The 15,000-nt window shown below is 36.6% G+C and overlaps 1 protein-coding gene across 1 annotated transcript in view; it reads left to right on the top strand.

Moving 5' to 3' along the window:
- Positions 1-15,000, top strand: part of LOC115211034 — a 133,667-nt gene that overhangs the window by 96,576 nt on the left and 22,091 nt on the right. Inside the window, exons 6-7 of the mRNA XM_036502622.1 lie at positions 1,947-2,051; positions 13,669-13,876. Of these exons, the coding sequence (XP_036358515.1) occupies positions 1,947-2,051; positions 13,669-13,876 (313 nt within the window). The remainder of the gene's footprint in view (positions 1-1,946; positions 2,052-13,668; positions 13,877-15,000) is intronic.

Here is a 15,000-nt window from a genome sequence, read left to right as displayed (position 1 = left end):
ACATACATACATACATACATATATAGTTTTTGCTAGGCCGTTCTATTTGTATTTTATTCGATTATACATTTTTACCTTCTGGGATTTTATGTGTATGTATTATTTTTTGTGTTTGAAAACCATATACGATTAAATGTTTGAGGGGTGGTGTTGAGTGTTGCGTGTAACGTCGTCGACCCAAATTTAATGTTTGTTCTATAAACCAACGCTTCTTTATATATATATATATATATATATATATACATATATATATTATATATATATACATACATACATATATATATATATATATATATATATTATATTATATATATATGTGTGTGTGTGTGTTTGTAAATATAGAAAGAAGTGAAAGGGGTACAGGACGTCAAAAAGACGTGAACAAAAAGAAAAAAGAGTTCATTAAAAAATTCGTTTCTGACAACGAATGAAACAAATACAGAAACGAGACAGGCAACATAAAGAAGTATCTTTTCATCAGTTGCCCCCCCCCCACCGCGTTTTATCTATTCCGCGTTTTCGAAGGTTGGAACAAAATGCGACTACGTTAAAACAGTCCTTCCATTACATATATAGCGTTATATTAATATGTTTGTTTTGTACACCACCTGTCTTCGTCTTTTGTTTTTTTCGTAAACTCTGCTATATATATATATATATATATATATATATATATAAAGAGAGAGACAGAGACAGAAGTGAAAGGGCTACAGGTGAATTTGCTGTGAGGAGTAGCATATCCAACGTTCCGCATGCAATCCTTCGTCAGGGTGTAGAGAAAAAGAGAAGCTGGAAGAAAGGGAAACAGTTTTGAGCGTTTGTCTTTCTTCAGCTCCTCTTTTCCTCTACCCACTGACGAAGGATTACATCCGGAACGCTGGATATTCTACTCCTCACAGCAAATTCACCTTTACCCCTTTCACTTCTGTCTCTGTCTGTCTGTCTCGTTTCATATATATATATATATATATAATATATATATATATATATATATATATATAATATATAATATATATAATCCAAAAAAAAAACACAGAAAAAAACACAGCACGCGAGGACGTGGAACATTAAAGTATTATTTGACGCTCAGGAAAGAAGGGAAGGAGGGTTTAACGTTTCGAGCGGAGCTCTTCGTCGGAACACAGGAGAAGGAAGATCCCGAGAAGGGAAGACAGAGGAAAAAAATATTATTGCTGGTGGTGCTCAAGAGATCACATGTTGAAATATATATATATATATATATATAATGGAACCTTCGAAACGCGGAGTAGATAAAACAGGGGACAACTGATGAAGGGATTGTTTTACGTGTTGCCCTTCTCGTTTCTCTATTTGTTTCTTTCATTGTTCGAAAAAAGTTCGTTTTCCGTGTTTTTTTTTTATGTTCTCGTTTTTCATTTGTTCACGTTTTTTATGACGTCCTGTACCATATATGCATGTATATATAGATATATATATATATAGGTATGTACATATATGTAGTGATATATATATATATATATATATATATATATAATATATATATACATACAATAAACACATAGATAATATATAATACATATATGTGTATATATATTCATGAATATATACATACACACACCATACGCGTATATATATTTATGTGTATATATATATATATATATATTATATATGATATACAATGACACAACACAAAAATTAACAATTGTTAATTGGTTATTACTATTACTCTTAGTGTTCTCTCTTCTCTAGTTTTCTCTCTCTCTCTCTCTCTCTTCTCTCTCTCTCTCTCTCTATTTCTCTCTATCTCTCTCTCTCTATTTCTCTCTCTGTTTCGACCGACGTGATTATTTATAACATACTTCCTGTTACTTCTATTCGCAGTATTGCACTTAATTATTATTTATTAATCAATTAGAAAATCCATTAGCGAAAACCTATTGTATATATATTGTTTGATATTTCAGGGTGTGTCAATTCATGTCGTCTCCTGGAATGATGGCAAAGACAATTATGCGCGTACCCAAACTAACTACAACCCCACCATGGTACAGACGAAGGTGTTTGCACAGGTAAGTTTAATGTAGATACACATGTTTAATCGATAACCGACGCTAAAGAGGCTCAGAGACATATCGTAGATGAATATGTGTGTTATGTGTGTGTGTGTGTGTGTTTGTACAATAGATAAATAGGAATGTGCACTCAGTGTCTCTTCTTTTTCACATTCGTTTATCTCACATTTAAATTTCTAATGTCGCATCCTGTTGCGAGGGTTATCTCCCTTTAAGACATTTGCCAGATATGCACCAGACCATGCTTCATGAAAACTGTACTCTCCTTATATAAGTCTGTGTGCTTTCGTTCTTTAAGGGTTTGAAGGCGACCAGCTGACAAAATCGTTAGCACACCAGGGCAAAATGCTTAGCGGCATTTCTCTGTAGTTTCTGAGTTCAATTTCCTCCGAGGTCGACTTTACCTTTCACCCTTTCAGGTTCGATAACATAATTACTACCTAATCACTTGTGTTGATGAATTCAACTTATCCCCACCTTGTACCCATTGTAGACATGACACTTTAGGGGGTTGATAAAAATTTACCAATTAATGGTGGTGCGTAGGCGGAACTATAAGATGCTGAACTGGAGGCCTTGCAGTATTCGTTCCTGCATTTTTTTTCCCGTTCTGGGTTCAAATCTCGCAATGGTTTATATGGGTGGTAGGTTTAATTCGCTGACCAATTTAACAACATCTGGATATATAGGGGTCTTTTGTTGAAGCTATTCTGTTGTCAGTTCTCGAAAAAGGTATCTGCTTAGAAGATACTTCCCCTAATAGCCCAATTAGGGAGCGAAGAAGCGATCTACCCAGGGCAATAATTTTATGGGGGCGGCATTTTTGGGATCTGCTGCATAAGCTTGTATGGGCAACAAAATCAAGGCTTTCACCGAGGGGCACCCGCTCTAGCCACGTCACTATCTTCCCTCTCCTTTCTACTTCTTTTGGCGGCCCCGTAAAGGATCATGGCTGATACCTTCCCTCTTGTTTAAAAATATCCAAATACACAACCGACACCAAAACACTACAATGATAGTCAGCATATCATCTATAACTCATTTCCTGGCATCACAGTTGTCGTTCAGTTTTATACGGGCATATGGCGTAGTGGTTAAGAGCGCGGGCTACTAACTCAAGATTCTGAGTTCCATTCCAGGCAGCGACCTGAATAATAATAATAATAATAATAATAATAATGATGATGATGATGATGATGATGATGATGATGATAATAATAATAATAATAACAACAACGACAACGACATCGAAAAATACCTTAGGAATTAGGAATGAGAACCCAGGTTCAAAATTTCCCCAAGACACTTGATGAAAGCTGGAGGATATATCAGCCGAAAAGTTGTGTTAACAACAAACAAGATGAGAACAAATATCCGTCGAATGTAAATAACGTAAAGAATCTATGGTCGCCGTTGTTACACACACACACACACACACACACACACACTGGTTCTCCGTCGGTTACGACGACGAGAATCCCAGTTGCTCTGATTAACGGAACAATCTGCTGAGCACTCTACAGACAGGGTATCCATAACGAAGTTCTCAGGGAAATTCAGTGTCACGCAGAATGTGACAAGGTTGGCCGTTTGAATTACGGGTACAATTCGTTTTTTTTGTTAGCTGGTTGGACGGGGGCAATGTGAAATGAAGTGTCTTGGAGGATAAAACGTGCCGGCGGGAATCGATCTCATGACATTATGATCGTGGTACGATAACCCTAACCACTAGTTCACAAGCCTCTACAAACACACACACACACATACACACATATATATGCACACACATTCACATACATTCATACACACACATATACTCTCTAACTCTCTCCCACACGCATACATACACACTCTCTCTTTCTCTTACACATACACACTCAAACACAAACATACACACTCAAACACACACATACACTCACATAACCACACACTCAGACACACATATACGCACACATACTCTCACACATACACACACACACTCGCGCGCAATATGACATTACAAATCATTTGTCAAACAGGTTTTGCAGTTTTAGTCGGGTAACTTGTCACAACACATTCACACATCACTGCACACCACTTTGAAAAACTTCAAAAAGCTCGCTGGAACTAATTTCCCAAGAGACCGAATTAAAGTTTGCACAGTTCAACAATACAATGAAGCCTGTAGATATTGCAATACATACACTCAATAAAATAAATTTAGATGCATCTGGAAGAAAAAAAAATAAAGATATACTAACCAGCAACATACAAACAATGGCTCCAACTAAATAACAGAAATAAAATAATTCAATAAAAACATAGACACGGCCTTAAACTTATCACTCCGATGACACTCAACAAAATTTGGTTTTCACTTATAATGTATTATCTTTATTAGTGGAGGCGCAATGGTCCAGTGCTTAGGGCAGCGGACTCGTGGTGGTCGTACTCTTTCACCTCAACTTTCTCTCATTCCTTCTTCCTGTATTTCAAAGGCTCCAGCCTTGTCACACTCTGAGTTAAACCGAATTATCCTGAGAACTACGTTAAAGGTATACGTGTCTGCGGAGTACTCAGCCACTTGCACGCTAATTTCGCGAGTAAGCTGTTCCATTGATCGGATCAACTGGAACCCTCATCGTCGTAACCGACGGAGTGCCACGATACGAACACAACAATAAAATCTAACGATGTTGGCATCTCCATCGCTTACACATCCCTGAAGATCATGATGTCACTTCTGCGCATACCCGTGCGAGTGTTTATTGAGCAAAAACACCTAAAGCTCCACGAGACTCCAGCAGGGGCTGGTGGCGAACCCTGCTGCACTTTTTCACCACAACTTTCTCGCCTGTTTCTGTTGTACCTGTATGTCAAAAGGGCCGGCTTTGTCACACTCTGTGTCATGCTGAATCTCCCCGAGAACTTCATTAAGGGTGCGCGTATCTGTGGAATGCTCAGCCACTTGCACGTTACTTTCAGGAGCAGGCTGTTCCGTTGATCGGATCAACTGGAACCCTCGTCGTCGTCGTAACCGACGGAGTGCCACGACGATTATTTTTATTATTATTATTTTCTATTAGGTCGTCTGTCGTTGCCGACGATGAGGAAGGAGATTACATGGGAGAAGAAGACGGGGCATAGCGTGTCCGGTTGTGGCCAATCATTCCGATGCATGCTCAGAAGGCTCTGCTCATATGGAGCACTGGTTGTTTGTTTGGAGTGAAGGCAAGAAGTTGGATCTGGACTTGCTCGGTTTGCGTTTTCCTTGTATCCCTGAAATCCTAATCTGTTCGTAGGGGATGGCGCCTCTATTAGTGCAGCGTCGCCAGGAATAGCACTCCTGAGCTTGTTTCCTAAGTGTTGGTGTTGATCTCAATAGCTCATCAGTGAGGTTTTGCATGTGTCCTTGAGGTGCTTTTTCTGTCGAGCTTGCGTGCGCTTGCCTTCTACTAATTCCGCTGTATAACGGTCTCCCGTGGATTCGCATATTAGGCATTCGAAAAAGGTGGCCTCCCCACCAGGTTTGCACTTTCCTCAGCAACGTCAGTTATAATTTAAGAACTTATACTAACACCATAAAACAGTTCACAACGGATACGGCGTTCAAATTCCACAAGCGATATTATAAATTTATATCCGTCTTATTCGTAAATATTATTAACTTATATAAACAAGCAGTGCCGTCGGAAATTCCACGATTATTTCGAATATTCTAAAATAGGGCTTTATGTTTTTATGATGCATTCATTCTTGAGATGGTATAAAGTACACATAAGTAGTATTGAAAGTTCACTGGATTCGTATCCCATAGGCTGCCTCCAAATTTTTCTATCCAAAATAATTTTTCTACCAAGTATTTATCTGCTTTTATTTATAGAGATCCGTTCTTAAAGAAGAAGTCTTTAATGAAAATTGCTAACGAAGGCCAGGACTAATATTCTTTTCTACTCTAGGCACAAGGCCCGAAATAAAAACATTAAATATGAGTACTGTATCTGGTTTTCAAATTTTATTTCTTAGAAATCCCGGAGAGAACGAGGTGATCGAAGTTTCAGACAGGTCACAAGGTTCAGAGGCGACAGAAAGATTGGCCTAGTTGTGAGTGGCATCCAAGAGATCAGAAAAGTTCAGTTGGAAGGTATCCACGACGACGGAAGACAATTTAGTTAAGCAATTTCGATCAACATGGATAAGAATGTCACAATCAAGACAGTTTTGGAAACGCATTGTGACCAGAGTAATATAACAAGCACCTGTTCGTCTGCTCGACGCTGTCATTTCGTAGAAAAATACCCACACCACCTCTGAATATGAGATGGTTCCCCGCCATGCCGCGCTCTTTTGACAGGTGCAGCTTACTTGTAAATTCATAATAACCCAGAGGAGGTCTTTATCACGCAGATTGGGAGCCATTATAGACGCGTATGAAATATAGTCAAATCATTAGGCAAACACTTACCCAGCATCTACACTAACCCGAAATCCTGCCACAGAGACTTTCTTAGAGTACATTTAGAGACTTTGATGGAGATCAGAGAACAACGTTTCTATACAGAAAATACCAGCAGCGTGACCCACGTCAGTACAACACCACACTGCTGGAATGTGCACCATTGCAGAATATGTGCAGAAGGTCAACCACCGTAATACTTCATCTAAATATTGCTTGCCTCTCACTTGTAATAAATACCAGCAGACGTAGAACAAAGATACACAGTGACAATCGGGAAAAAGTGGAGACTGCAGTATTAAAAGTCTTTTTGGTAAAAAGATGTTTTCTTTGAGATGGCAATATAGTATTCTACCAGACACGCTTGTGCCATGCCTAAAATTTTGGAGCTTCTATGTCGCAGACTCTATACAAATCTGACCTACTTAAGGCTGACCAGAGATTCACAGTAACGTTATCCACAAAAAGCTGTCATTTGTGGTCCTTTAGTAATAAATTCTAGAACTCCGTGAAGAGATGCAGTTGAGAGTTTGATTGGCAACAAACGATAACCTTGATGTTGCACAGCAACAGCTTTGTTGTTTCGTAAGCTCAGAACAACCAGGTTGTAGATCCATTACAAAACATAAGACCGCGCTGAAACTATTCTCCATTTCACATCTCTCTTCGTGGTTTCTGTTCTGCCATGATATTCTTTTATTCTTATACCTGTTTCAGTCAGTTGACTGCGGCCATGCAGAAGCACCACCTTTAGTCGAGCAAATCGACTTATTCTTTGAAAGCCTAGTACTTATTCTATCGGTCTCTTTTGCCGAACTGCTAGAATACAGGAACTTAACCACACCAACATTAGTTGTCAAACGATGGGGGTGGGGGGAAACACAGACACACAAACATATATATATATATATTTATATATGTCGGGCTTCCGTCTACCTAAGGCTTTGATCGGTCCGAGGCTATAGTAGAAGACATTGTCCCAAGGTGCCACGCAGTGGGACTGAACTCGGAATCATGTGGTTGAGAAGCAAGCTTCTTACCACACAGCTACGCTTGTTATATACATGCGCAGACTTAGCTGTGTGGTGAACAACTTAGATTTACAGCCATCTGGTTTCGGTTTTAGTCCCAGAGAGCTAAATATTGGGGCAAGTGCCTAATCTTGTAGCCTCGGTCTGATTAATGCCTGCTGGAGGAAGTTGGTAAACGGTAACTGTGTATAACCTCATCGTATGTGGGTGGGTGTGTTGTGTGTGTGTGTGTGCGCGCGCGCATTTGTGTGCATGTGTATGCGTCACTGTATCTGAGCTCGCGTTTGTTACCCTACACCGCTTGATAATCGGAGTTTGTTTACATTCCTATAACGCAGCGGTTCGGCTAATGTAAGCGATTAAAAGAATAAAAATAATAATCTAAATTAAAAGGCTTCGATTTCTTCGACTAAACCCTTCCAGATTGTATCTCATAATGGTCATCAACTGAAACGGGTGAAAGACAAATAAACGAAAGATAATATTTCATCTGTATTCATTGAAATCTTGATCAGCGCAATAAGTCATTCAACGAAATTTTGAATAAATTCTAAAGACACACTCTCATATTTAAGATGCGATATTACTTCATGACTTTAGTTTTATACAGAATTGTATTGATTTTAAAAAATCTGCATGAGTTGTGTGTTTGCTTACAAAATAGAGTAATAATATCCCACTAAATATATGTTTATTAAACACGTGGATATTTTCTCCATTTGCATATTTATTGAGGAAGCCATCTTTGATAGACGCTGCGATATTCAATAAAACTTAAGTGTAAAAATTTCAACACTCCGTTATCGTTTTAAGAATATGTGTGAGTGTGTGCATGTGTGTGATTGTTTGTTTGTGTATGTATGTGACGTTATGTATATAAATATATATTACATATTTGTCTTCTTCTTCTTCTCTTCTTCTTCTTCTTCTTCTTCTTATTATTATTATTATTATTATTATTATTATTATTATTATTATCATCATCATCATTATTATTATTATTATTATTATTATTATTATTATTATTATTATAATTATTACTATATTCTTCTCTACATCTTTATTCTCTGTGATTTATTTGATTAAATATGTGCTAAAATATTTCAAAAACACGATACATAACCATTAGAAGTTGTGGGTATGTTATCCACAAGTTATTGAATTGCACGGAATAATATTTTCTGTGCAGAACACACATTAACAGTAGTGCAATAATGGGATAAATAAGAAGTTTCAGAGCCTCGACATACTAATGTATATATATATATATATATATATATATATATATATATATATATATATATATATATATATATATATGTATATATACACATATATATATGAGTGCGTGTGCGTCTGTATATACGTGTGTGCTTGCGTGTATGAGCGTGCTAACATGTATATATATATACCAATACTCTCAATACCTCCATCATCAGTTGCCCCGCAGGTATCATTACGATTTCGGCACCTGGTCAATATATTTCATTCCAGTGGTGTCAATAGCACAAAAATACGTGGTGTGTTCTTGAGCAAGAATACAACACGTGTTTATTTCAAGTTGCTCCAGTCCACACACCTGTAAATATGAGCTGCGACGTCACTGGTGCCAATCTGTATCGGTCTTTACCTTTCCTTTGTATAACACTGGTGGCGTGGAGAGGGGAGGCCGGTATGCATGGGCGACTACTGGTCTTCCATAAACAATCTTGCCCACGAGGGTAATTTTGTAGGTGCAATCCCATGGTCATTCAGGATCTAAGGGGGTCACCCATATATATACACTCATAAGGCGGCAATCTGGCAGAAACGTTAGCATGCCGGGTGAAATGTTTAGCAGTATTTCGTATGTCTTTACGTTCTGAGTTCAAATTCCACCAAGGTAGATTTTTTCTTTCATCCTTTCGGGGTCGATAAATTAAGTTCCAGTTACGTACTGGAGTCGATGTAATCGACTGCCTCCCTCCCAAATAATTTCGGGCATTGTGCTTCGATTAGAAAAGTATATATATATATATAATACAAATAAGAAAACGGAGGAACAGATTCCTTTCAATCATCAACTTACAGAAAATACCAATTCATATTATTTATTAACTAGGCGCAGGAGTGGCTGTGTGGTAAGTAGCTTGTTCCGGGTTCAGTCCCACTGCGTGGCACCTTGGGCAAGTGTCTTCTACTATAGCCTCGGGCCGACCAAAGCCTTGTGAGTGGATTTGGTAGACGGAAACTGAAAGAAGCTCGTCGTATATATGTATATATATATGTGTGTGTGTGTGTTTGTGTGTCTGTGTTTGTCCCCCAGGCATTGCTTGACAACCGATGCTGGTGTGTTTATGTCCCCGTTACTTAGCGGTTCGGCAAAGAGACCGATAGAATAAGTACTGGGCTTACAAAAGAATAAGTCCCGGGGTCGAGTTGCTCGATTAAAGGCGGTGCTCCAGCATGGTCGCAGTCAAATGACTGAAACAAGTAAAAGAGTACTTAAATAGGAACATCCAAATCCAACAGAATAAAACAGAATAAAACAATATACATCAATAAGTAAGGTAATACCATAAAAATAATACATATAAAATGAATCTTACAGCTGTAGATAAAGGTATCTCATTGTGCCTATATTAGTCATATGTATTGAAGTAATATGCACTTGAAAATGAGTTACTTATATATATATATCTCAAGGCCTCGGCAGAGATTATAAAGTACAATTATAAAAATATAAAATGCAAATATAATTATGAAACAAAATACATATACACAAGAATATATATATATATATAAGTGTATATACATATATATAAGTATATATATATGATATACGTACAATATATAATATATATATATATATATATATATATATATATTTAAAAAAGGAGATGTGGAACTCGAGTTGTGATATATAAAAAAGGGAAATGAAGAAAATGCTGACAAAATAATTTAAGTAAGGGAGAGTGTATTTAATTAGGTGAAAGTTCTTTTTACCGGTTGCGCATTTGTTATGCTTATCAAAAGATATTTTTTAAAGAGAGATAGAGTTCCTTTCTGATACATTTTTTTCTCTTATATATATATATATATATATATATATATACACTCACACCCAGTCTCGGTAACGAGTCACATCTGAAGGTACGTCATAATTTAAGAATTTCTCCTCTACTGAATACATTGTAGAAATGAGAGAGTTGCGACTTTGCATCGATACAATGTAAGACTCACAGAGATCGTCAACATCTGATACACGACATACAATGCATATGTATGATCTTGTCTCGCATAAAATCTTCCGCTAGGGAACGCAGTAAAGTAGGGAAGCGAGTAATAAGGATGTACCCGTGTTCATTGATGTGTTTATATAACCATTAACAATTCAAAATGAAAGTTATTTTTTTACGTGCCAATCTCAGCTTGTATGCACAAATACACACACACACCACACACACACATACGCGCGCGCACAAACACACACACACACATACGCGCGCGCACACACACACACACACACACACACACACACATACGCGCACGCACAAACACACACACACACATACGCGCGCGCGCGCGCACGCACACACACACACATACACACACAGTCGTTGATTCATACATACACATAACACACAAACAGGCATGCACCCATATACACATCTATATACATGCACACATATGGACACATACAAGCACCCACCAATACACGTGATCATACATAACACATACAGTATACATACACACACACACACACAGCACATTTGCATGCACATACACTCACTTATACTCACATGCCCTTACGCATTTTGTTTATTAACTGATTAAAGAACGTATTAACAAATATGTGTACGTGCACACACATGTACACAAGTATACACTCGTGCACAAACACACGCAGGTATGGACGGCGACTGATTCCTAAAAAAGTAATAGGTTCTCATTCTGCCTATTTTTATTTCTCTCTCATTCGCTGCGTCTATGTGTATATCTATGTATCTGTAACCATGTGTTTGTGATCGAATGAAGTAAGGTGTATATATTGGCTTCAAATTTTGGCAGAGCCAGCAATTTCGTGCTAAGGGGTTAAGTGTATTACACCAACGTCAATGGTCAACTGGTAATTATTTTATCGACCACGAGAAGATGAAAAGCAAAGTCGCTCTCGTTGGAGTTTGAACTCAGAACATAAAGACAGACGAAAGGCCGCTCAGCCATTCGCTAGGCGTGCTAACGATTCTGCCTTGTTTACAAGCGTATATTTGTTTATTCATTTAGTTAATTCTATTTTGCAACCTTTTCACAATATCGAATTTAAATCTGTGCGTGATTTCCATAGCCCTGTCATTGAGTAAACCCTCTTCAATCTGTCAGATGTTTTTGCGCGTCAGTCACGCAAGACACCATTAGCAAATAGAAATGCGCTTCATTCGTCGCCATCTTGTTATTTTGTCTGTGGTTTTTATGATTTTGTTTTCACCAATAAATATCATCTGTGAAGGAGTAATCATGCGCAGTCCGAATAATGGCAAATAGTTCAGTCAATTAAATTAGTTATACTTTACTTCTTGCATTGGGTAATGCTCCCCTAATGTTTATAACTAAGGTCAGAGAAAATTGTATTTGATATGTTGTTAAATAAATAGCGTTAACTAGATATTTAAACAACCAGAAGACTAGGTAGATTGATAGATTGATTGATAGGGGGGGGGTCAATAAATAGAGAGAGAGAGAGAGAGGCAAATAGATATGAATGTAGGTAGGTAGAATATGTATGTTTATATAAACTTACCCAAAATACCTACGTATCACTCATTCACGCACATACATAGACAAATATATATATATAATATATACATGCACACACCACACCACGCACACACACACACACACACACACCACACACATATATATATATATATATATATATATATATATATATGCGTGTGGTGTGGTCGGTGTATATATATTATATATACACATATATATTATGTATAATATATATATATATATATATATATATATTATATATATATATATATATATATATATATATATATATGCATGTACGTATGTATATATGGTATTTGTGTATATGTATGTATATTTTATAAAAGCTCGTTTGAATATTGTCTTTACCACGCTATGTACCATCCCGAGGGCGATAAAAAGATTCAGCTCTCTAACACATGTACGATCGTACAAAATGCTGTAACGGAGCAGAGACATCGAACGAATAAATAAGCCGCATATGTATAGGAAACTCATTCTCATCTTTCCACATTTATTTTACACATGTGTGTGCGTGTATGTGTGTATGTCTGTTTGTGCCTCTGTGTGTGTGTATGTTTGTGCGTGTGTCTCTGTCTTTTATACGTGAGTGCGTCAGTGTTTTTTACGTGCGTTTTTTGTGTATATGAGCTTGTGTGTATATTCCTGCTGATGTTAGTATATTATGAACACGTGAGCATACTTGCGCCCGTACATACATGTCTGTGTGGTTTACTACTTAGTACGTGTATATATATATATATATATATATATATATATATATATATATATACATATATACATATATATATATATACATATCTATATATATATATATATATTATACATATATATAATATATATATATATATATATATATATATATATATATAATATATATATATATATATATTATATATGTATATTTCTGTAGAGAAAAAGGCTACATCCCTTTTAATAGTATATATATATATATATATATACATATTATACATATATATAGATATACATATATACATATATATATACATATCTATATATATATACGTATATACATATATATATATGTATATATACATATATATATATATGCATATGCACATGAGCGCATATACACGCGCACACGCACACACACGCATACGCACACACACGCATACGCACACACACACGCACACACGCATATGTAGAACCGATCTTGTTCATGTTTCTTACATGTTTTACTTCCAAGCCACTTTCTTCTGTTTTTATTTTTAATTTTATTAACTTTGTTATAATAAACAGAGGAAATTAGTAAAAGGGATTTGTTTCTCGGGGTTGCTATCTTTTTTTTTTTTTGTATTTTCTGTACTCTTTTCTGTATTTGAAAACGTTGCTATGGTAACTATTTCAGCTTGTCACCCGGATAGTGGATAACCTGCTGAACAGAAGAAATGAAGTCGGGTGGAACGCTACTGAGCCGAGCGGAACGGAGGGCGAAGCATTGATGTCAGTTATGCGTAACTTTTCCGAAGTTATATCTCGAAGACTGGAATATCATGTTAAAGACAGGAAGCTGTCAAAAGGGGAAGCAATGATACGGCAGTCAAAAGCTAACATTTGTAAGTTCGACTACTTTTGTTTTATTTTGTTGCTTTTTTTTTTTGCTTTTGCAGTTTTTTTCTACTTCTGTGCGTTGTTTGATCAAAATGAAAATGGTTTAATTAACAAACGTAGTCATCTTATTTGTGAACACAACTGATTTTGAGTGTAAAAATGTTGCGTCGGTTATAATTAAAAATGTTGGTTCGGTTATAATTAATTACATTTGTTTACAAGTAATCGTTACATAGATTACATAATACTTCCTTTTTCCGAGCTGAGATTCGAAAGCGAATCTAAGTATTCTCGCTCGTCTGATCCACCCTGATCCACCACTGGCCAAACAGGCGCGAAAGAAATTTCTTTATCCTGTCAAAAAGTGATGGATCATTTCCCCTTCGACCCACGACCTGAGCCGTGTCGGTTAAGGTTCAACTGGACAGGAGGCGACCTACATAGGTAGGAATTACTACTGTGGTATGTCAGTCCTTCTAGCTGTCATGACCATTATAAATACAGTCAGACATACGAGAGGATGAAAATAATACTGTAATTCTTCATCCTTCTTTAGGATGTCTTGTTTATATATTATGTATTTATGTATGCAGGTATGTATGTATGTATGTATGTATGTATATATATCTGTCCGTATGTATGTATATATGTCTGTATGTATATATGTCTGTCTGTATGTATGTATGTATGTTTGCATGTATGTATGCATGTATATCTTTAGTTTTATTTCAAGATTTTTTTGCCAGTAGAGAAAGAGACGGTTTCTAACCTAGATTCAAGACTCCTTTATTGGAATTTCAACATGGACAGTATGGTATTTTTGTTTGTTTGAATGAATGTATGTATGTATGTATGTATGCCACTAGAGAAAGAGCCGTCCTCCAACCCAGATCCAACGCTCCTTCACTGGAGTCTCAACAACAACAACAGGGCATTTTTGTATGCATGTATGTATGTAAACATACGTGCAATTTTGTATGTTTTGTTTTATGTATGTATTCTCATGCATATAGTTGCATATCTAGACATGCTCATATATATTTAAATTATAAACTTCTGCAAAGTTCTACAGACTTTTACAGTTCCAGTAATGGCTTGGATCTGTAGTCTTCGAATTAGATTTCTCCAT

Source organism: Octopus sinensis, linkage group LG4 (genome assembly GCF_006345805.1).
Source record: "Octopus sinensis linkage group LG4, ASM634580v1, whole genome shotgun sequence".
NCBI classification, from domain to species: Eukaryota; Metazoa; Mollusca; class Cephalopoda; order Octopoda; family Octopodidae; genus Octopus; species Octopus sinensis.
This window is presented reverse-complemented; position numbering and strand designations above follow the sequence as displayed.